This window comes from Pristiophorus japonicus, chromosome 21 (genome assembly GCF_044704955.1).
Source record: "Pristiophorus japonicus isolate sPriJap1 chromosome 21, sPriJap1.hap1, whole genome shotgun sequence".
Taxonomy (NCBI): domain Eukaryota; kingdom Metazoa; phylum Chordata; class Chondrichthyes; family Pristiophoridae; genus Pristiophorus; species Pristiophorus japonicus.
The window spans coordinates 66387961-66409810 of record NC_091997.1 but is presented as its reverse complement, the minus strand read 5'-3'; the positions used below and the strand labels follow the sequence as shown (position 1 = coordinate 66409810).

The 21850-nt window shown below is 51.9% G+C and overlaps 1 protein-coding gene across 4 annotated transcripts in view; it reads left to right on the top strand.

Annotated features, from left to right (window-relative positions):
* tp53bp1 (tumor protein p53 binding protein, 1) overlaps positions 1-21850 on the top strand; it is a 95823-nt gene that overhangs the window by 16391 nt on the left and 57582 nt on the right. For all 4 annotated transcript variants that reach the window (XM_070864952.1, XM_070864949.1, XM_070864950.1 and 1 more), the window contains 6 exons: positions 7107-7294; positions 7714-7798; positions 10708-10801; positions 12525-12613; positions 14707-14853; positions 17138-17219. In XM_070864952.1, coding sequence (XP_070721053.1) covers positions 7115-7294; positions 7714-7798; positions 10708-10801; positions 12525-12613; positions 14707-14853; positions 17138-17219 — 677 coding nt within the window. In that variant the 5' untranslated portion in view covers positions 7107-7114. The remainder of the gene's footprint in view (positions 1-7106; positions 7295-7713; positions 7799-10707; positions 10802-12524; positions 12614-14706; positions 14854-17137; positions 17220-21850) is intronic.

The window sequence follows — 21850 nt, the reverse complement described above, 5'->3', positions numbered from 1 at the left end:
GGGTCGGCCATTTAAGACTGAGATGAGGGGGAATTTTTTCACTCAGAAGGAGGTGAATCTTTGGAATTCTCTGCCCCAGAGGGCTGTGGAGACTCAGTCTTTGAGGATATTCAAGGCTGAGACCGATAGATTTTTGGACTCGCGGGAAAGTGGAGTTGAGGTCGAAGATCAGCTGTGATCTCATTGAAGAGGCCCGAGGTTCCAAATGGCCTACTCCTGCTCCTAATTCTTATTCTTGGGGCAAGCAGAATGATTTGAGGGGCTGGAGGAATTTGGATTTTGAGGAGCGGTTATGTAAACTGGGCATATTCCCGCTGGAAGAGAGAAGGTTGAGAGGTGATGCAATTGTGGATTTAAGGACTTTAGATAATGCCGACCATGACAAGCTATCTCCTCCTGTCCAGAACAGTCGGACCAGAGGAAACATAGAAACATAGAAAATAGGTGCAGGAGTAGGCCATTCGGCCCTTCTAACCTGCACCGCCATTCAATGAGTTCATGGCTGAACATTCAACTTCAGTACCCCATTCCTGCTTTCTCGCCATACCCCTTGATCCCCCTAGTAGTAAGGACCTCATCTAACTCCTTTTTGAATATATTTAGTGAATTGGCCTCAACAACTTTCTGTGGTAGAGAATTCCACAGGTTCACCACTCTCTGGGTGAAGAAGTTCCTCCGCATCTCGGTCCTAAATGGCTTACCTCTTATCCTTAGACTGTGACCTCTGGTTCTGGACTTCCCCAACATTGGGAACATTCTTCCTGCATCTAACCTGTCTAACCCCGTCAGAATTTTAAATGTTTCTATGAGGTCCCCTCTCATTCTTCTGAACTCCAGTGAATACAAGCCCAGTCTTTCTTGATAGGTCAGTCCCGCCATCCCGGGAATCAGTCTGGTGAACCTTCGCTGCACTCCCTCAATAGCAAGAATGTCCTTCCTCAGGTTAGGAGACCAAAACTGTACACAATACTCCAGGTGTGGCCTCACCAATGCCCTGTACAACTGTAGCAACACCTCCCTGCCCCTGTATTCAAATCCCCTCGCTATGAAGGCCAACATGCCATTTGCTTTCTTAACCGCCTGCTGCACCTGCATGCCAACCTTCAATGACTGATGTACCATGACACCCAGGTCTCTTTGCACCTCCCCTTTTCCTAATCTGTCACCATTCAGATAATAGTCTGTCTCTCTGTTTTTACCACCAAAGTGGATAACCTCACATTTATCCACATTATACTTCATCTGCCAGGGCTTGTGCTTGAAGGGGGATAAATTCAAAACTAATCTGTGGCAACATTCGGCTCAATTTTCTCCAATTATCCGCGCCGTTTTTTTTGAGTAAATTTGAATCTCCCAGTTTCCCCAAAGTTTCTGTGCTAGTGTAATTCACTTGGGTAGGATTTTTTTTAAGGCTACGATTTTTTTTTTTACCTCATTGGGGGCGTAACCTGCCACCCGCACCGATTCTGGTCATTTTAGCAAGTTTGGCCAGCTCCGATTTACTCCGCTTTTTTCTGAGGACGACGTATGTGACCACTCTGGAAAAACCACCTGGGCAGTTAACAAAATCGGCGCAGGTAAGCGAATCAGCACAGCTGATCCAGTTCCACGGCCCGCCATAGCAACAGCAGAGGTAGGGGAAGAAAAAAGATTGGGGTAGGGGGAAAAAGAGATGGAGGGGAGGCCTTTCGGCCAGGGCTAGCAGCAGCAACCAGCACTGCGGTGGGGGAAGGGGGGGGGGAGGAGAGATAGACTTTTGGCATAAACACTTTAATCATTTCATGCTGGTAAGCTGCTGCAATGTGTGAGGTGCTTGTGGAGGTTGCTGTGAGTGGGCCAGAATGTGTTGTATGTTCCACTTTCCAGTCTTCGCCCATAGTGTGTCGCTCGTTGCCCTGGCACACCCGATCTATTTGGCGCAGATCTTGGGCTCCGCCCCCAAAGCTCAAGGACGGGCGAGGCGACGCCAAACTCAACAATTCACACGGGGGAAAGTTGGATCATTTTGTTTTGGCATTGTTGGGGGCCCCAAAAAAACGGGCATAACTCTTTAAGTATGCCAAAAAAAACAGCTTTGGGGAAAATTGAGCCAAGTATTTCAGTGAGCAGGTGGTCAATCTATGGAGCAGGCTATGGAGATGGGGGAAGCGATTAGTGTTAGGTCATTACAATGTGCACGAGATAGATTTCTCTCAGAAAATAACATTTTGGGGGCACAGTATGTGAGCTGTGCCGTGTGGGCAGTGTAGCGAGCTCGGTGGGAACAGGGGACTTTGGGTCTCTGGTTCCCCAAAGCTCCCCCCCACTGGGGGGTGTTTTCCTCACCTCGTGTCTGGGTCTGTTGTAGCCTCATTGATAGAGATCGACCGCCGTGATTGGTCAACGACTCCATTATCGTTGGATCCTATGCCTACCAGGATGGAAGAAAGTGAACCAGATGGAGCTGGGTCTTTTGTCCAGCGACGCCTATGATTTTCAGACCTGGTTTACAATCTACTCAACTGGCCTAACTCCAGCTGTTCCTATCTCCCCACCGCCTCAATTATTCACACGTTCTTTGTTTCTCCAATTCCTTTGATGCTCCTTTTCATTGTCTGATTTCAGTGTCAGCCGTGGCTCAGTGGGCAGCACCCTCGCCCTGGAGTCAGAAGGTTATGGGTTCAAGCCCCATTCCAGAGACTGGAGCACAAAAATCCAGGCTGACATCCCCAGTGCAGTGCTGAGGGAGTGCAGCACTGTCGGAGGTGCCGTCTTTCAGATGAGGCGTTCAATTGAGGCCCCATCTGCTCTCGGGTGGATGTGAAAGATCCCATGGCCACTGTTTTGAAGAAGAGCAGGGGAGTTTTGACTGGGGCCAATATTTATCCCTCAATCAACATCACTTTTTAAAAAAAAAACATGATCTGGGTCATTATCACATTGCTGTTTGTGGGAGCTTGCTGAGCACAATTTGGCTGCCACATTTCCTACATTACAACAGCAACTATACACCAAAAAAATATTTAATTGGCTGTAAAGTGCTTTGGAACATTCTGAGGATGCCAACGGCACTATATAAATGCAACTATTCCTTTGCATCCAATGAAATGGGTGTTCCCCCGAGGTAAAGAGCAGGTCAGTCAGTCTGTGTAACTGGGATGCCTAATGCTTTTGTCATTAGCCACATGTGGCTAATTGGGAATCCAGATATATCTAATTGCGTTTCTGATTAGTAAATTAAAACAATGAGTAATCGATACCGTCGAGGGTCATGTGATCTCGATACCTGTCTTCGTGTGGCCTATACACATGAACTTGAATCTTTGTGTGTTTGTCGGTACATTAGTGAGAGGAAAAGCAGGGAATGCCATGATTTTTGATCCACCGACTCTATCCCTCTCCCTAGCATCTGTCTGAGGCTGAACCAGACTGTTCACAACCTAGGTGCTACATTTGACCCTGAAATGAGCTTCTGACCACACCCACGGCATAACGAAGACTGCCTATTTCCACCTCCGTAACTTCGCCCATCTCTGCCCTTGCTGCTGAAGCCCTCATCCATGCCTTTGTTACCTCGAGACTTGACTACTCCAATGCACTCCTAGCTGGCCTCCCACATTCTCTCCTACATCATCCAAAACTCGGCTGCCCCGTGTCCTAACTCTCACTGTCCCGCTCATCCATCACCCCCTGTGCTCGCTGCCCCGTGTCCTAACTCGCACCGAGTCCCGCTCACCCATCACCCCCTGTGCTCGCTGCCCTGTGTCCTAACTCGCACCAAGTCCCACTCGCCAATCACCCCCTGTGCTCACTGCCCCGTGTCCTAACTCGCACCGAGTCCCGCTCACCCATCACCCCCTGTGCTCGCTGCCCTGTGTCCTAACTCGCACCAAGTCCCGCTCACCAATCACCCCCTGTGCTCACTGCCCCGTGTCCTAACTCGCACCAAGTCCCGCTCACCAATCACCCCCTGTGCTCACTGCCCCGTGTCCTAACTCGCACCAAGTCCCGCTCACCAATCACCCCCTGTGCTCACTGACCTACATTGGCTCCCGGTTAAGCAACACCTTGATTTTCAAAATTCTCATCCTTGTTTTCAAATCCCTCCGTGGCCTCGCCCCTCCCTATCTCTGTAATCTCCTCCAGCCCCACAACTCCCACCCTCGGAGATGTCTGCACTCCTCTAATTCTGCCCTCTTGAGTATCCCTGATTATAATCGCTCAACCATCGGTGGCCGTGCCTTCTGTTGCCTGGGCCTTAAGCTCTGGAACTCCCTCCCTAAACCTCTCTGCCTCTTTCCTCCTTCAAAACGCTCCTTTCAACATACCTCTGACCAAGCTTTTGGTCATCTGCTGTAATTTCTTACGTGGCTCGGTGTCAAATTTACTTATTTTTTATCTTGTAACACTGCTGGGATGTTTCACTACGTTAAAGGCGCTATTATAAATACAAGTTGTTGTTTACTCCCTTGGTCACTGAATGGTGGTAGGTGCTTGCTCGGGAAAATCAGTGTGGGGCTGGAGCTGGGGCTGGTCTGCGAATTCTATTGGGCAACGCTGCTCTATAACCAGTGCTGAAGTGGTTTGTCCATCCTCGCCATGTATCCCCTCATTGTGCAAAGCTTTAGTGTGGGTGGGTCTGTGTGCTCGCTACCTATCTCTCTCTGAAGGCGTTGTTTCAGCACAATCTTTGCAGATTGTTGCTTATAATGGCTGTATTGCAAAGCAGTTACTCCTTTAAATGTTTATCTTGATTGAGAAGTACATCCAGGGTTGGCCACATAGACCAAGGAGGCCCAATCTCCCCCCACCCCCCCCCCCCCCACCCGAGACCCGTTATATGTGGACCCCCCCCCCCAGGTGGATAGAAACATAGAAAATAGGTGCAGGAGTAAGCCATTCGGCCCTTCTAGCCTGCACCGCCATTCAGTGAGTTCATGGCTGAACATGCAACCTCAGTACCCCATTCCTGCTTTCTCACCATACCCCTTGATCCCCCTGGTAGTAAGGACTACATCTAACTCCTTTTTGAATATATTTAGTGAATTGGCCTCAACAACTTTCTGTGGTAGAGAATTCCACAGGTTCACCACTCTCTGGGTGAAGAAGTTTCTCCTCATCTCGGTCCTAAATGGCTTACCCCTTCTCCTTAGACTGTGACCTCTGGTTCTGGACTTCCCCAACATTGGGAACATTCTTCCTGCATCTAACAATTGAGAGTTGTCACAGTTTAATTCTGTACATTTGCCGCACAGTGCTCTGAGCGTAGGAGTGCAGGCAGGTACAGAATAAACGCAAAATAAAGGTTCTGGCAAGGTTCTGTCCTGAGGGAGTTCTGGCACTTAATCAGAATGACAAATAATTGAAGTGGAGATAATAAGTGCCTGTGTGACTATCACAGGGAATGTAGTGTCTTTATTCAAATGTTTCGGATGAGACGTTAAACCGAGGCCCCGTCTGCCCTCTTGGATGGATGCAAAAGATCCCGCGTCACTATTTCGGAGAAGAGCAGGGGAGTTCTCCCCGGTGACCCTGGGGCCAATATTTATCCCTCAACCAACATCACTAAAACAGATTATCTGGTCATTATCACATCGTTGTGTGTGGGAGCTTGCTGTGCGCAAATTGGCTGCTGCGTTTCCCACATTACAACAGTGACTACTCTTCAAAAGTACTTCATTGGCTGTAAAGCGCTTTGGGCTGTCCTGAGGTCGTGAAAGGTGCTCTATAAATGCAAGTCTGAAATGGGAGAAGAGATGGGTTCATATTGAGGTAGAATGAAATCAGATGGGCTGAAGGGCCTTCTCCATCTAGACCTATTTTTAAATAAGTGTGTGTGTTATTTAATATGTTTGTAGATCTTCTATGGCACTGCCTGGAAGTAAATGTGCCTCAAAGTGTGCACTACAGGCAATGTTCGTATTATATTGAGCATCTTCTGTTTGCGCCTATTTCCTGTCTATAAAACCTTGCTTCCTGTTGCCATGCTTTTCTCGTTATAAATTCCTGCCTCCGCGGTTGTCATGGTGACTGCCTATGTAAACACGTCATGCTGCAATGACACCTCCGTGCCTGTGGTGGCGCTGCAGGGTTGCGGCGACTGCAGAGCATCTCGTGCTCCCATCAACTCTACCACCCAAAATGCTGTCGGTCTTTGCCATTTAATTAGAAATGATATAAAAAGCGGGACAGGAAGTGTGACTTGGCAGGGGAGCGGGACTGGCTGAGGTGCTCTTGCAGAGAGCTGGCACGGGCTCGATGGGCCGAACGGCCTCCTTCTGTGCTGTAATTGTTCTATGATTCATTGGCTGTCAAGCGCTTTGAGGTCGTGAAAGGCGCTATAGAAATGCAAGTCTTGTGGGCCACGGCCTAAGTATTCCCCGCCCTCGAATCCTGCTTCTCTGCACTTGATCAGGACACGGGGAGTGCGTGTGTGGTATGGTGTGTGTGTGTGTGTGTGTAAGATTGGCCTGTGCTACAGATGTTGCCTGTGTTTATACGTCTGCACTTCATCATCATCATAGGCAGTCCCTCGGAATTGAGGAAGACTTGCTTCCACTCTTAGCATGAGTCCTTAGGTGGCTGAACAGTCCAATACGAGAACCACGGACCCTGTCACAGGTGGGACAGACAGTCGTTGAGGGAAGGGGAGGGTGGGACAGGTTTGCCGCACGCTCATTCCGCTGCCTGCGCTTGGTTTCTGCGTGCTCTCGGCGATGAGACTCGAGGTGCTCAGCGCCCTCCCGGATGCACTTCCTCCACTTAGGGCGGACTGGTCTTTGGCCAGGGACTCCCAGGTGTCGGTGGGGATGTTGCACTTTATCAGGGAGGCTCTCGGGGTGTCCCTGTAACGTTTCCTCTGCCCACCTTGGGCTCGTTTGCCCTGAAGGAGTTCCGAGTGGAGCACTTGCTTTGGGAGTCTCGTGTCTGGCCTACGGACAATGTGACCCGCCCAGCGGAGCTGGTAGAGTGTGGTCAGTGCTTCAATGCTGGGGGATGTTGGCCTGGTTGAGGACACTAATGTTGGTGGGTCTGTCCTCCCAGCGGATTTGCAGGATCTTGCGGAGACATCGTTGGCGGTATTTCTCCAGCGACTTGAGTGCACGTGTGGCTTTTTTGAATTGCAGTTCAGCACATGGACCCCAACGGAACGCAGCTGGAGCCAGATTTCTCTCAGCAGGACACCCCGTGCTTGATTGTGGAGGACTCTCAGCCGGAGAGCGTGCTGAGCGAGGATGACCCTGAGCGGAGTTACCGACACCTGCAAGCCAGGTGCCTGTCGAACCTGCAGTCCCGCACCCAGAGCCCTGTCCTGGTGAGTACGCCCAGACCCTCACCCTTCAGCGATCTCCGCAGTGCTCCACGATGGCACAAGTCTGTAAACCGCTCCTGCTCACTGTTCAAGGTTGTGCGTTTGTTTCATCTCATTTTCTTCTCTTTGCCCTGCCCCCCCCTCCCACCCCAACCCACTCCCCTACAAGTTCCATCCCACTACACCTGAAGGTGCTGGGAACGAGCATATTTAAGGTGGAGCAAGACAGGTTTTTTGAGTGATAAGGGAATAAAGGGTTATGGGGAGCGGGCGGGGAAGTGGAGCTGAGGCCAAGATCAGATCAGCCACGATCTTATTGAATGGCGGAGCAGGCTCGAGGGGCCGAATGGCTGACTCCTGCTATTATTTATTATGCTCTTTTGTTCTCCGACTCGTAGCTGCCCCTGTGTTGTATGTTCCAGGAGGTGATCACTGGCCCACAGGCCCCCAAGACTTCCGCAGGAGGCAACGAGGAGTCGGCTGATCAGAAGGAAACGCCCCACAAAGGTGAGAGCCCATGGAACTGGGGTTAAAATGCCGCGGGTAAACTTGCTGGGGGCGGAGTTGTGAAAACCTGCCCGTGAGGCTGCTTGGGGCAGCTTCCACTGTGTCAGCTGTGGCTCAGTGGGCAGCACCCTCGCCTCTGAGTCAGAAGGTTGTGGGTTCAAGTCCCACTTCAGGGACTTGAGCACAAAAATCTAGGCTGGCACTCCCAGTGCAGTGCTGAGGGAGCGCCGCACTGTCGGAGGGGCAGCGCTGAGGGAGCGCCGCACTGTCGGAGGGGCAGCGCTGAGGGAGCGCCGCACTGTCGGAGGGGCAGCGCTGAGGGAGCGCCGCACTGTCGGAGGGGCAGCGCTGAGGGAGCGCCGCACTGTCGGAGGGGCAGTGCTGAGGGAGCGCCGCACTGTCGGAGGGTCAGTATTGAGGGAGCGCCACACTGTCGGAGGCGCAGTACTGAGGGAGTGCTGCACTGTCGCAGGTGCCGTCTTTCAGATGAGACATTAAACCGAGGCCCCGTCTGCTCTCTCAGGTGGACATAAAAGATCCCACAGCACTATTTCAAAGAAGAGCAGTGGTGTTATCCCCGGTGTTATGGCCACTATTCATCCCTCAATCAACATGCCTAAAACAGATTATCTGGTCATTATCACATTGCTATTTGTGGGAGCTTGTGCGCAAATTGGCTGCCGCGTTTCCCACATTACAATAGAGACGACACTTCAAAAGTACTTCATTGGCTGCAAAGCGTTGGGACATCCAATGGTTGTGAAAGGCTCTATATAAATGCAAGTCTTTCGATATTGACCCAGAATTCCCGATGTGTCACAAGGGGACAGGTGGATGTTGCGAGTCTTTGATTTACTGTGGAGGGAGGGCGAGGTTGCCATGGAGAGAGTGGGGAAGTTGTACCCAAGAACGATAGATCAGCCTATTTTCTGAATGGTGAGAGTCTAGGCACTGTGGAGGAGCAGAGAGATCAGAACACAAGAAATAGGAGCAGGAGTCGGCCATTTGGCCCCTCGAGACTGCTCTGCCATCCAATAAGATCCTGGCTGATCTGATCATGGACTCAGCTCCACTTCACCGCCCGTTCCCCATAACCCTCGACTCTCTTATTGTTCAAAAATCTGTCTATCTCCGCCTTAAATATATTCAATGACCCAGCCTCCACAGCTCTCTGGGGCAGAGAATTCCACAGATTTAAAAACCTCAGAAGAAATTCCTCCTCATCTCAGTTTTAAATGGGCGATCCCTTATTCTGAAACTATGCCTCCTAGTTCTAGATTCCCCCACAAGGGGAAACATCCTCTCTGCATCTACCTTGTCGAGCCCTCTCAGAATTTTGTACGTTTCAATAAGATTATCACTCATTCTTCTAAATTCCAATGAGTATAGGCCTAACCTGCCTCATAAGTCCACCCCTTCATCTCAGGAATCAACCTAGTGAACCTTCTCTGAATGCAAGTGTATCCCTCCTTAAATAAAGAGACCAAAACTGTACGCAGTACTCCAGGTGTGGCCTCACCAATACCCTGTACAGTTGTAGCAGGACTTCTCTGCTTTTATACTCTCCCCCTTGCAATAAAGGCCAACATTGCATTTGCCTTCCTGATCACTTGCTGTACCTGCAGACTAACTTTTTGTGTTTCATGCACAAGGACCCCCAGGTCCCTCTGTACTGCAGCACTTTATAATTTCTCTCCATTTAAATAATAATTTGCTATTTTATTTTTACTGCCAAAGTGGATAACCTCACATTTTCCCACATTATACTCCATCTGCCAAATGTTTGCCCACTCACTTAGCCTGTCTATATCCCTTTGCAGATTTTTTATGTCCTCCTCACAACTTGCTTTCCCACCCATCTTTATATCATCAGATTTAGGGGTCCATGTACTAAAATCACTAAACGTTAGTGGACAGCCACAAAAATAATCAACAAGGCAAATGGAATGTTGGCCTTTATCGCGTGGGTACTGGAATACAACAACAACTTGTATTTATATAGCGCCGTTGACATCGTGAAGGCGCTTCACAGGAGTATTATGCGATTTAAAAATTTGACTCCGAGCCGCATAAGGAGAAATTAGGGCAGGTGACCAAAGAGGTAGGTTTTCAGGAGCGTCTTGAAGGAGGAGGTAGAGAGGTAGAGAGGTAGAGAGGTAGAGAGGTAGAGAGGTAGAGAGGTAGAGAGGTAGAGAGGTAGAGAGGTAGAGAGGTAGAGAGGTAGAGAGGTAGAGAGGTAGAGAGGTAGAGGGAGTTCCAGAGCTTGGGGCCCAGGCAGCTGAAGGCACGGCCACCAATGGTTGAGCGATTTTATAATCAGGGATGTTCAAGGGCAGAATTAGAGGAGCAAGGGGGCATAACCTTAAAATTGGAATTGGGCCGTTCAGCGGTGATGTCAGGAAGCACTTCTTCACACAAAGGGCAGTGGGGATCTGGAACTCTCTCTCTCTCTCTCTCTCTCTCTCTCTCTCTCTCTCTCTCAAAAGGCTGTTGGGGCAGGGTTCAATGAAAATGTCAAAACTGAGAGATTTTTGTGCGGTAAGGGTTACTGAATCCAAGTGGGTAAATGGAGTTAAGATCCAGATCAGCCATGATTTCATTGAATGGCGGAACAGTCTCGAGAGGCTGAATGGCCTCCTCCTGTTCCTAAATCTACGCCCCCTGATTCTTGACTGCTCTTCTGGGGGAAATAGATCCTTCCTATCCACTCTTATCCAGGCCTAATAATTTTATACACCTCAATGGTGAACAGCCATTTGGGCCTATGGCCTCCTTCTGTGCTGTAAATCTTTGATTCTACATGACCCTCAGGTTGCGTGAGAAAATCTCAGCATTGCTGAGTTTAACCCTTGAACCTTGAACCTGAGCTAACTATGAGGTGATGGTCACTCCTTTTTGCGTTTTCGCAGTTGCGGGTGCCATGGAAACGGCGACGGGTCAGAGGTCGGATGAGCGGTCCATTCCCGCGACTGAAGATCAGCCCCGCCCAAATGGACAAACCAGGCAAGTGACTTGAACTGAAATAAAAACCGAAAGTGCTGGGGACACAGCAGGTCGGGCAGCGTCTGTGGCGAGAGAAACCAAGATAATGTTTCAGGTCGGTGACCCTTTGTCAGAACTGGGAAAAAGGTCACGGGTTTGTAAGCAAGTGGAGGGGTAGGGAAAGGGGGGTGGGGGGGGAGAGGAGGAAAGAACAAAAGGGAAGGTCTGTAATTGGGTGGAAGGCAGGAGAGATTAGAGAGACAAAAGATGGTGCAAGGCAAATGGAGCTGGTAATGGGGCAAGTTAATGAAACGTTAACTCTGTTTCTCTCTCCGCAGACGCTGCCTGACCTGTTGAGTGTCTCCAGCATTTTGTGTTTTTATTTCAGATTCCAGCATCCGCAGTATTTTGCTTTTGTATCAGTGACTTGAACTTGTTGCGGCAGTTGTGGCGGGGGGGGGGAAAGGCTGGGATTCTCCTTCACGGGGATAGACACAGGACTGCATCTCCATGGGTACAATGCCTTGTCATTGTAACAGGTTAAGCTGTGTCAAGAGAAAGGACAGTCTTGAGAGGGAAACCACTGCCCCCGTTGTCTCCAACATTATTGGGTTGATAAAGATGTCTTGAGGTCTCAGCAAGTGGCTCAGTGGGCCACACACTCTCTCTCTCGCCTCTGAGTCAGAAAGCCATGGGTTCAAGTCCCACTCCAGAGACTTGAGCACAAAATATAGAAACATAGAAAATAGGTGCAGGAGTAGGACATTCGGCCCTTCTAGCCTGCACCGCCATTCAATGAGTTCATGGCTGAACATGCAACTTCAGTACCCCATTCCTGCTTTCTTGCCATACCCCTTGATCCCCCTAGTAGTAAGGACTACATAGGCTGACACTCGGAGGGGCGGTGCTGAGGGAGCGCCGCGCTGTCGGAGGGGCGGTGCTGAGGGAGCGCTGTGCTGTCGGAAGTGCCGTCTTTCGGCTGAGACGTTCAACCGAGGCCCCGTCTGCTCTCTCAGGTGACGTAAAAGATCCCATGCATTTTGAATTGGAGCAGGGGAGTTATCCCCGGTGTCCTGGGGCCAATATTTATCCCTCAATCAACGTAACAAACAGATTATCTGGATCATTATCATATTGCTGATGGTGGGAGCTTGCTGTGTGCAAATTGGCTGCCGCTTTACCCACATTACAACAGTGACTACACTCCAAAAATGTACTTCATTGGCTGTAAAGCGCTTTGGGACGTCCTGAGGTTGTGAAAGGTACTATAGAAATGCAAGTCATTATTTATAGCTTGGTGAATTCCAAGATCTCCTCCCCTCGCTTCCAGGCAGTTGCAGTCAGGTTATTTAACTGGGAGGGTTTATTTTCTCCTGCGCCCCTGACCCCGCCCTCGCTGCCTGTAGGCACTGACTTGCGCCCCCTGCCTCTCGCTCGCTCGACTGACGGAATGTTGATTGCCAGAGTTGGGTGGAGCAGCAAGCGTGGCGAGCGGCTCTGGGTGTTTTGGGGTGTGAGTGGCCCCCCCGGGGTTGTGTCACAAGCGGCCAGGTTTGCCCAGCGGGAAAGCACGCACCTCCCCCCCCCCCCCCCCCCCCCCCCCCAGCCAGTACGGCGGAGCGTTCCTGCCATCCCCTGCCCCTGCCCCTCCCCGAGGGGGGGGGGAATCACTCGGGCGCCAAATCTCGCCGACCTCCATTTAAAGGAGATGGCCTTATTTTTTTTTTTTTTGTTGCTCCTGCAGTGCTCCGAACACTCGCGCCAGCCCGCAGGAGGGAGACGGAGGAGGCGGGGACATCGCCGATTCAACGACCAACTCCATCGGCTGTGAAGGTAGAGCTGTGCCCATTCGTGGAGAGGCTGGGCCAATCCCGGGGGGGGGCGTGGTGGCCTGCCTCTGGGTGTGGTCTCTGACTGTCGGCTGAGTGCCTCGGTTCTCTTGTGTGTCTCTGTCTGTATACGCGTGGGGATATTGGTGCTCGTCAGGCTGGCGGGTGTCACTGCTAGAGAATGGAACACCGTCCCTCTTTTTCCAATTTCGGTCCAGTGTCGGAATCCAGCGTCCCTCAGATCGGGTGCAATGTGCTTATAATCCCAACTCTTCCTCCCACCCTCTCTAGAGACCCACTCTGTTCGGAACAAAAGGAATTACTAGCCGGTTTAAAAAAAAAAAAAAACAAAATAACCAAGGTCCATCTAGTTCTGCCGCCCCTGGGACATGTATACAACCATAATCACAGGTCATTTAATCTCCATCAGGCCCAGATGTTCGATGCAGAGTGAAGCGCTCTCTCCCCAGGGCTGACTATGTGCCTCTGTTCCTGGCCACTGTGCGTAAACTCCATTGGAGTGCGAGAGTCCGTAGTGGCCCGGCGAGAATGTAACCTGGCCCTGCCACCTGCCCCCGCCCCCCCCCAGGCCATGGTTGAATAGCCCGCGAACCAGATTTGTGAAGTAAGACAGTCCCTGGCACTCATTAAACCATCCACCAGCCAGGAGTGGGCTGAGGGGAAAATGGCGTCATTTTTCATGTCACTTAAGAAAGTCTTTGTTTAATCCGGAAAATTGCTTTATATTAAATTGCAATAGCAGGACAAGGGTCCACAGGTTTAAAACCCGTGAATTGCCAGACAGCGAGCTGGAGCCCAAAACTCTGCAATCATTTAGGAAACCGTTAGAACTGCAGTGTGCACCATCTACAAGATGCACTGCAGCAACTTGCCAAGGCTTCTTCGGCAGCACCTCCAAAACCCACGACCTCTACCACCTAGAAGGGCAAGGGCAGCAGGCGCATGGGAACACCACCACCTCCACGTTCCCCTCCCAGTCACACACCATCCTGACTTGGGAATATATCGGCCGTTCCTTCATCGTCGCTGGGTCACAATCCTGGAACTCCCTCCCTAACAGCACTGTGGGAGCACCTTCACCACACGGACTGCAGCGGTTCACGAAGGCGGCTCACCACCACCTTCTCAAGGGGCAATTAGGGATGGGCAATAAATGCCGGCCTTGCCAGCAACGCCCACATCCCAGGAACAAATTTTTTTTTAACTTGCCCTGTCCACCAAGCCAGTGACCTCACAACTAAATGCAACTCGATTTAGTCGGACATATTTATCGCTCACTAATCCATTCTGGCCTCTTTGATCAGCTGACCCAGTGCGCAGTCACTCTGTCTCTGATGATGCATTGCTGCAACTTGCCCACATGAACATAAGAATTGGGAGCAGGAGTCGGCCATTCGGCCCCTCGAGCCTGCACCGCCATTCAATGAGATCACGGCTGATCTTCGACCTCAACTCCACTTTCCCGCCCGATCCCCATATCCCTCGATTCCAAAAATATCCAAAAATCTATCGATCTCTGCCTTGAATATACTCAGCGACTGAGCCCCATCAGCCCTCTGGGGCAGAGAATTCCAAAGATTCACCACCCTCTGAGTGAAGAAATTCCTCCTCATCTCAGTCCTAAATGGCCGACCCCATATCCTGGGACTGTGACCCCTGGTTCCAGACTCCCCAGCCCGGGGGAAACATCCTCCCTGCATCTACCCTGTCAAGCCCTGTAAGAATTGTGTAAGTTTCAATGAGATCACCCTCTCATTCTTCTGATCTGCAGAGAGTATAGGCCCAATCAGCTCAATCTCTCACAATCAGAAGATTGTTGGTTCAAGATCCACTCCAGAGACTTGAGCCCATGATTCAGGTTAACACTTATAGTGCAGTACTGAGGGGATATTAAACTGGTTCTAGACTCCCCAGCCAGGGGGAAAACATCCTCCCTACCCTGTGAGAATGTTGTATGTTTCAATGGGAGGTTTCCCATAACGTGGGAAGTTTGGCTTTGTGGCTGGGCCAGGTTAGAGAGGCCAAGTGGCCTTCCACTTCTGCGATGATCCAGTGAATGCATGTTGTTTTATTCAGGCACGTCGCAGGCTGGCTTGGGGCTGCTCGAGTTGTCCGAGAGCAAGGGCAGCGATCCTGAGACCAGTGCCAACGCATCCAGTGGGAGTGCGCAGTGTCCAGAGGAGGTGGACTCATCCAGCAGATCCCGCCAGGACTCAGAGACCGGTAGGAGGTGCTTCGCCGGTGAAAGGCCATACTCGGGACAGCGACCAATGTCCTTTCTTTTCAGCCTTCTGTCGCAATGCTTAAAACATTCAATAAATCCTCGTCCAGGCACAGAATCCATGTCGACCGCTGAGGGAGCGCCGCACTGTCGGAGGGGCAGCGCTGAGGGAGCGCCGCACTGTCGGAGGGGCAGCGCTGAGGGAGCGCCGCACTGTCGGAGGGGCAGCGCTGAGGGAGCGCCGCACTGTCGGAGGGGCAGCGCTGAGGGAGCGCCGCACTGTCGGAGGGGCAGCGCTGAGGGAGCGCCGCACTGTCGGAGGGGCAGCGCTGAGGGAGCGCCGCCCTGTCGGAGGGGCAGCGCTGAGGGAGCGCCGCCCTGTCGGAGGGGCAGCGCTGAGGGAGCGCCGCCCTGTCGGAGGGGCAGCGCTGAGGGAGCGCCGCCCTGTCGGAGGGGCAGCGCTGAGGGAGCGCCGCCCTGTCGGAGGGGCAGCGCTGAGGGAGCGCCGCCCTGTCGGAGGGGCAGCGCTGAGGGAGCGCCGCACTGTCGGAGGGGCAGCGCTGAGGGAGCGCCGCCCTGTCGGAGGGGCAGCGCTGAGGGAGCGCCGCCCTGTCGGAGGGGCAGCGCTGAGGGAGCGCCGCCCTGTCGGAGGGGCAGCGCTGAGGGAGCGCCGCCCTGTCGGAGGGGCAGCGCTGAGGGAGCGCCGCCCTGTCGGAGGGGCAGCGCTGAGGGAGCGCCGCCCTGTCGGAGGGGCAGCGCTGAGGGAGCGCCGCACTGTCGGAGGGGCAGCGCTGAGGGAGCGCCGCACTGTCGGAGGGGCAGCGCTGAGGGAGCGCCGCACTGTCGGAGGGGCAGCGCTGAGGGAGCGCCGCACTGTCGGAGGGGCAGCGCTGAGGGAGCGCCGCACTGTCGGAGGGGCAGCGCTGAGGGAGCGCCGCACTGTCGGAGGGGCAGAGCTGAGGGAGCGCCGCACTGTCGGAGGGGCAGCGCTGAGGGAGCGCCGCCCTGTCGGAGGGGCAGCGCTGAGGGAGCGCCGCACTGTCGGAGGGGCAGCGCTGAGGGAGCGCCGCACTGTCGGAGGGGCAGCGCTGAGGGAGCGCCGCACTGTCGGAGGGGCAGCGCTGAGGGAGCGCCGCACTGTCGGAGGGGCAGCGCTGAGGGAGCGCCGCACTGTCGGAGGGGCAGCGCTGAGGGAGCGCCGCACTGTCGGAGGGGCAGAGCTGAGGGAGCGCCGCACTGTCGGAGGGGCAGCGCTGAGGGAGCGCCGCACCGGCAGTAGGCTCCCCTCCTCCCATGGCACGATCGAAACTGGGAACTCACCTGCACTAACCCCAGCCCTGTCACTCCGCGGAGCGACTTTGCAGAGAGTGACCCGTGGGGTGGGGGGCGAGGGGGGGGATGTGTGACTGCTGTGGTGAGTGACCGATGGTGGGCACTGTGGCCCTTAGAGTCGTGGTGCTGCCTAGCGCGACGTATACCTGCCTGGTTACTGGACGGTATTTAAGTCTGAGGTAGCGTCTCCCCTCCCCCAAAGACCCTGCCCTCCAATGTCCCGCGAGAGGGAACAGTGCGGTGAGCTGGTGGGGACGATCGTGTCGGCGCGGAGGATGGCGGCCAGCTGCCATTGCTAAACGTCACTCCGGTACTGTCTGGGACAAGGGAAGAACTCATTCATAGAATCGTAGAAATTTACAGCACATCGTGTCCACACCGGCCGACAAAGAGCTACCCAGCCTAATCCCACTTTCCAGCTCTCGGTCCGTAGCCCTGTAGGTTACGGCACTTCAGGTGCACATCCAAGAACTTTTAAAATGTGGTGAGGGCTTCTGCCTCTACCACCCTTTCAGGCCGTGAGTTCCAGGCCCCCACCGACCTCTGTGAAAATATTTCCTCTCAAACCTCCTACCAATTACTTTAAATCTCAGCCCCCTGGTTGTTGACTCCTTTGTTAAGAGAACCAGGTCCTTCCTGTCCACTCTATCCAGGTTCCTCATAATTTTATACACCTCAATTGGATCTCCCATTGGCCTCCTCTGTTCCAAAGAAAACAGCTCCGGCCTCTCCAATCTGTCCTCATCGCTCAGATTCTCCAGTCCAGGCAACATCCTCGTAAATCTCCTCTGCACCTTCTCCAGTGCAATCACATCCTTCCTGTAATGTGGTGACCAGAACTGCACGCAGTACTCCAGCTATGGCCTGACTAGTGTTTTATACAGTTCAAGCATAACCTCCCTGCTCTTGTATTCTGTGCCGCCTTCAACTCCGCTGTCTCCTGATTCCTCACAGCTGGCGATGTTGGCTCGGCCTCTGATCTGCAAGCAACAGGCAAGCCTTCGCTTGGCACGGCGGCCAGGCCCCCCACTGAGAGGTAGGTCGGTGGGACGGGGGGATATCAGTGTGAGAATGGGATGGGGGGGGGGGGGGTGACCTTTGACATCTGGCTGGTGTTCACTCCTGTGCGTGAAGGCTGCGGAAGAGGGCTACGTTGCCGAGGGAGGCTCTGGTATTAGTTTGATTTCCAAGTCTTCGGCGGGGGAGGGGGACCTCCGGGCAGACTATTCTGACCGTTCAACTTTGAGCTGATTGGTTAGGATCAAAGTCTACAACTACCCTTTGTTTTTGCACAAGTTAGTCCTCTCATTCTGTTGTTCCCCTCTCATTTCGTCTCCCGGGACATTTATTGACCTCTGGTTCGAAGGTTATGCTGATAGAGTGGGGGCAAGCTCGTGTGGAGCATAAACACCGTAATAACAACAACTTGTATTTATATTGCGCCTGTAACATAGTGAAACGTCCCAAGACGCTTGACAGGAGTGATATAAGACCAAAAATTTGACACCAAGCCGCATAAGGGGAAATTAGGACAGGTGACCAAAAGCTTGGTCAAAGAGGTCGGTTTTAAGGAGCGTCTTGAAGGAGGAGAGAGAGGCGAGAGAATTAGGGAGGGAGTTCCAGAGCTTGGGGCCCAGGCAGCTGAAGGTATGGCCACCGATGGTGGAGCGATTTATAATCAGGGGTGCTTAAGAGGCCAGAGTTGAAGGAGCGCAGACATCTCAGGGGTTAGTGGGGCTGGAGGAGATTAGAGATAGGGAGGGGTGAGGCCATGGAGGGAATTGAAAACAAGGATGAGAATTTTGAAATCGAGGCGTTGCTGGACTAGGAGCCAATGTAGGTCAGCGAGCACGGGGTGATGGGTGAGCGGGACTTGGTGCGAGTTAGGACATAGGGCAGCCGAGTTTTGGATTACCTGTAGTTTATTAGTTGGGCCGAATGGCCTGTTTCTGTGCTGTGGACACGATGTAACTCTACGGTTAGATCGCTGCACTGTTTATCGCTGAACTACTGCTCATGGAGGTTCAGATTATGAGGGCAGGTTATACAGACTAGTCCTGTTCCCTTGAGTTTAGGAGCTTTGGTGAGTTATCCAATCAAAGTGTTTAAAAAAAGTTAAAAGGATTTGATGAGGTAGAAAAAGTATTTCGTCTGATGGTAGATTCAGGAACAAGGGGACATAATCTTAGAATTAGACCCTCTGAGCCCCGGAATCATTCTGGTGAATCTGCTGCACCCCTCTGAGGCCAATAAACCTGTCCTGAGGTACTGAACACTGTGCACCAGGTGAAATGACCAAGTCTTGTACAATACAAGAGGGTTGTCCTGAAATGGAAAGTCCTACCACTGTGCTCTCTGACCTACACTGGTTAAGCAGTGCCTCGATTTCAAAATTCTCACCCTTGCTTACAAATCCCTCCATGGCCCTCGCCCCTCCCTATCTCTATAATCTCCTCCAGCCCCCCCCGAGACCTCTGCGCCCCTCTAATTCTGCCCTCTTGAGCATCCCTGATTTATAATCGCTCCACCATCGGTGGCCGTGCCTTCTGTTGCCTGGGCCCCAAGCTCTGGAACTCCCTCCCTAAACCTCTCCGCCTCCCTACCTCTCTTTCTTCCTCCAAACCTTTGGTCACCTGCCCTAATTTCTCCTTATGCGGCTCGGTGTCAAATTTAAAAACACACAATCTCCATTCTTGTGAAGCACCTTGGGACGTTTCACTGTTAAAGGCGCTATATCAATACAAGTTATTGTCGAAATAGCGGTGGAAGCAGAATCAATAAAAAATTAATTCACGGGATATATGGGTGTTGCTGGCAAGACCAGCATTTATTGCCCATCCCTAAACAACTGTCTCTCGCTGGACCATTTCAGAGGGCAGTTAAGAGTTTGCTGTGGGTCTGGAGTCACATATCGGCCAGACCGGGTAAGGGCAGCAGATTTCCTTCCCTGGGGAATTAGTGACCCAGATGGGTTTTTACGACAATCTGGTAATTTCATGGTTACTAGTGTTTTATGCCAAATTGATTTAATTCACTGAATTTAAATTCCCCAGCTGCCGTGGTGGGATTTGAATTCTGGCCTCGGGATCATTAGTCCAGGTCTCTGGGATTACTGGTCCAGTAACATACCCACTATGCTACCGTTCCCCCGTGCATGGGACAGGGTAAAGATTTGAAAAGGAATTCCTGCATCCCAGAGTACTAAAAGTGGTAGCCATGGAAATAGTGGATGCATTGGTTGTCATCTTCCAAAATTCTATAGATTATGGATCAGTTCCTGCAGATTGGAGGGTGGCAAATGTAACCCCACTATTTAAAAAAGGGGGGAGGGAGAGAGAAAACGGGGAACTACAGACCGGTTAGCCTGACATCAGTTGTAGGAAAAATGCTGGAGTCTTATTATAAAGGATGTGATAACGGCACACTTAAATAATATCAACGGGATTAAACAAAGTCAACATGGATTTATGAAAGGAAAATCATGTTTGACAAACCTACTGGAGTTTTTTGAAGATGTAACTGATAAAATAGATAAGGGAGAACCAGTGGATGTAGTGTATTTGGATTTTCAGAAGGCCTTTGATAAAGTCCCACATAAGAGGTTAGTCTGCAAAATTAAAGCACATAGGATTGGGGGTAATGTATTGGCATGGATTGAAAATTGTTAACTGACAGGAGACAGAGAGTAGGAATAAACGGGGCTTTTTCGGGGTGGTGGGCAGTGACTAGTGGGGTACCACAGGGATCAGTGCTGGGGCCCCAGCTATTCACAATATATATAAATGATTTGGAGGAGGGAACCAAATGTAATATTTCCAAGTTTGCTGACAACACAAAACTAGGTGGGATTGTGAGTTGTGAGGAGGATGCAAAGATGCTGCAAGGCAATTTAGATAGGTTGAGTGAGGGGCAAACACATGGCAGCTGTAGTATAACATGGATAAATGTGAGGAAAAACATAAGGACAAAGTATTATTTAAATGGTGATGGCTTGAGAAGTGTTGATGTTCAGAGGGACCTGGGTGTCCTTGTACACCAGTCACTGAAAGCAAACATGGTGCAGCAAGCAGTTAGGGGCAAATGGTATGTTGGTCTTCATTGCAAGAGGATTTGAGTACAGGAGCAAGGATGTCTTACTACAGTTATACAGGGCCTTGGTGAGACCGCACCTGGAGTATTGTGTGCTGTTCTGGTCTCCTTACCTAAGAAAGGATATACTTGCCATAGAGAGAGTGCAGCGAAGGTTCACCAGACTGATGCCTGGGATGGCAGGACTGCCGTATGAGGAGAGATTGGGTCGACTAGGTCTGTATTCACTAGAGTATAGGAGAATGAGAGGGGATCTCATTGAAACGTATAAAATTATGACTGGATTGGATAGACTGGATGCGGGGCGGATGTTTCCCCCTGGCAGGGAAGTCTAGAACAAGGGGTCACAGTCTCTGGATACGGGGTAGGAAATTTAGGACTGAGATGAGGAGAATTTTTTTTCGCTCGGAGTGTGGTGAACCTGTGGAATTCTCTACCACAGAAGGCTGTGGAGGCCAAGTCACTGAATATATTTAAGAAGAAGATATATAGATTTCTAGACACAAAAGGCATCAAGGGGTATGGGGAAAAAGCAGGGGTGTGGTGCTGAGATAGAGGATCAGCCATGATCATATTGAATGGCGGAGCAGGCTCGAAGGACCGAGTGGCCGACTCCTGCTCCTATTTTCTATGTTTCTATGAAATGTTTCCGGGGGGGCGTGGGGAAAGGGTGGAGGGATTGGGAAGGAGTGTGCAGTTATATCCGAGAGCCAGCACACGCCGGCGTGATGGACTGAATGGCTTCCTCCCCTGCTGCAAAACTCGATAATTCTACTATGAATTGTGAGTCATTGTTGATCCATGGTCTCTACGTGAAACCATGGAAACGGAACCAGCAGTGACAACACTTTGCAGCTCCTCTAACAACATTCTGGCGTGTTCATGGGTTGGGCAGCGTTATTTGATACGTATTTTTGAATTGGAGATTATTTAACAATATGATGAGCGGATCTTCCTGCAAGGATCCAGGTGAGTGGGGGATATGGATGGGGGGGGGGGGTGGGGGAAGTGCGGTGAGTCACCGGTAGTCACCATGCCCTCTATTATTCCAGCTCCCAAATGTCGCTCCGTCCTGACGTGGCCTTGTTCCCTCATCGTCGCTGGGTCAATATCCTGGAACTCCCTCCTCAACGCCAGTGCAGGGGCCCCTTCACCACATGGACTGCAGCAGTTCAACGATAAAACTCGCCACCATCTTAAGGCAACTAGGGATGGGCAATAAATGTTCTGAATACCTCGAGTTCAAGTCTCGTTCCAGAAACTTTAACACACAAATCCAGGCTGACGCTCCCAGTGCAGTGCTGAGGGAGTGCCGCAGTGTTGTGGGTGCCGTCTTTCTGATGGGACGTTAAACTGCAGGCTCCATCTGCCTGCTCAGATTGATGAAAGAACCTAAGGTGCTGCCAAGCTGACCCTCCAGTGCAGTGCTGTCGGAGGGGCAGTGCTGAGGGAGCGCCGCGCTGTCGGAGGGGCAGTGCTGAGGGAGCGCCGCGCTGTCGGAGGGGCAGTGCTGAGGGAGCGCCGCGCTGTCGGAGGGGCAGTGCTGAGGGAGCGCCGCGCTGTCGGAGGGGCAGTGCT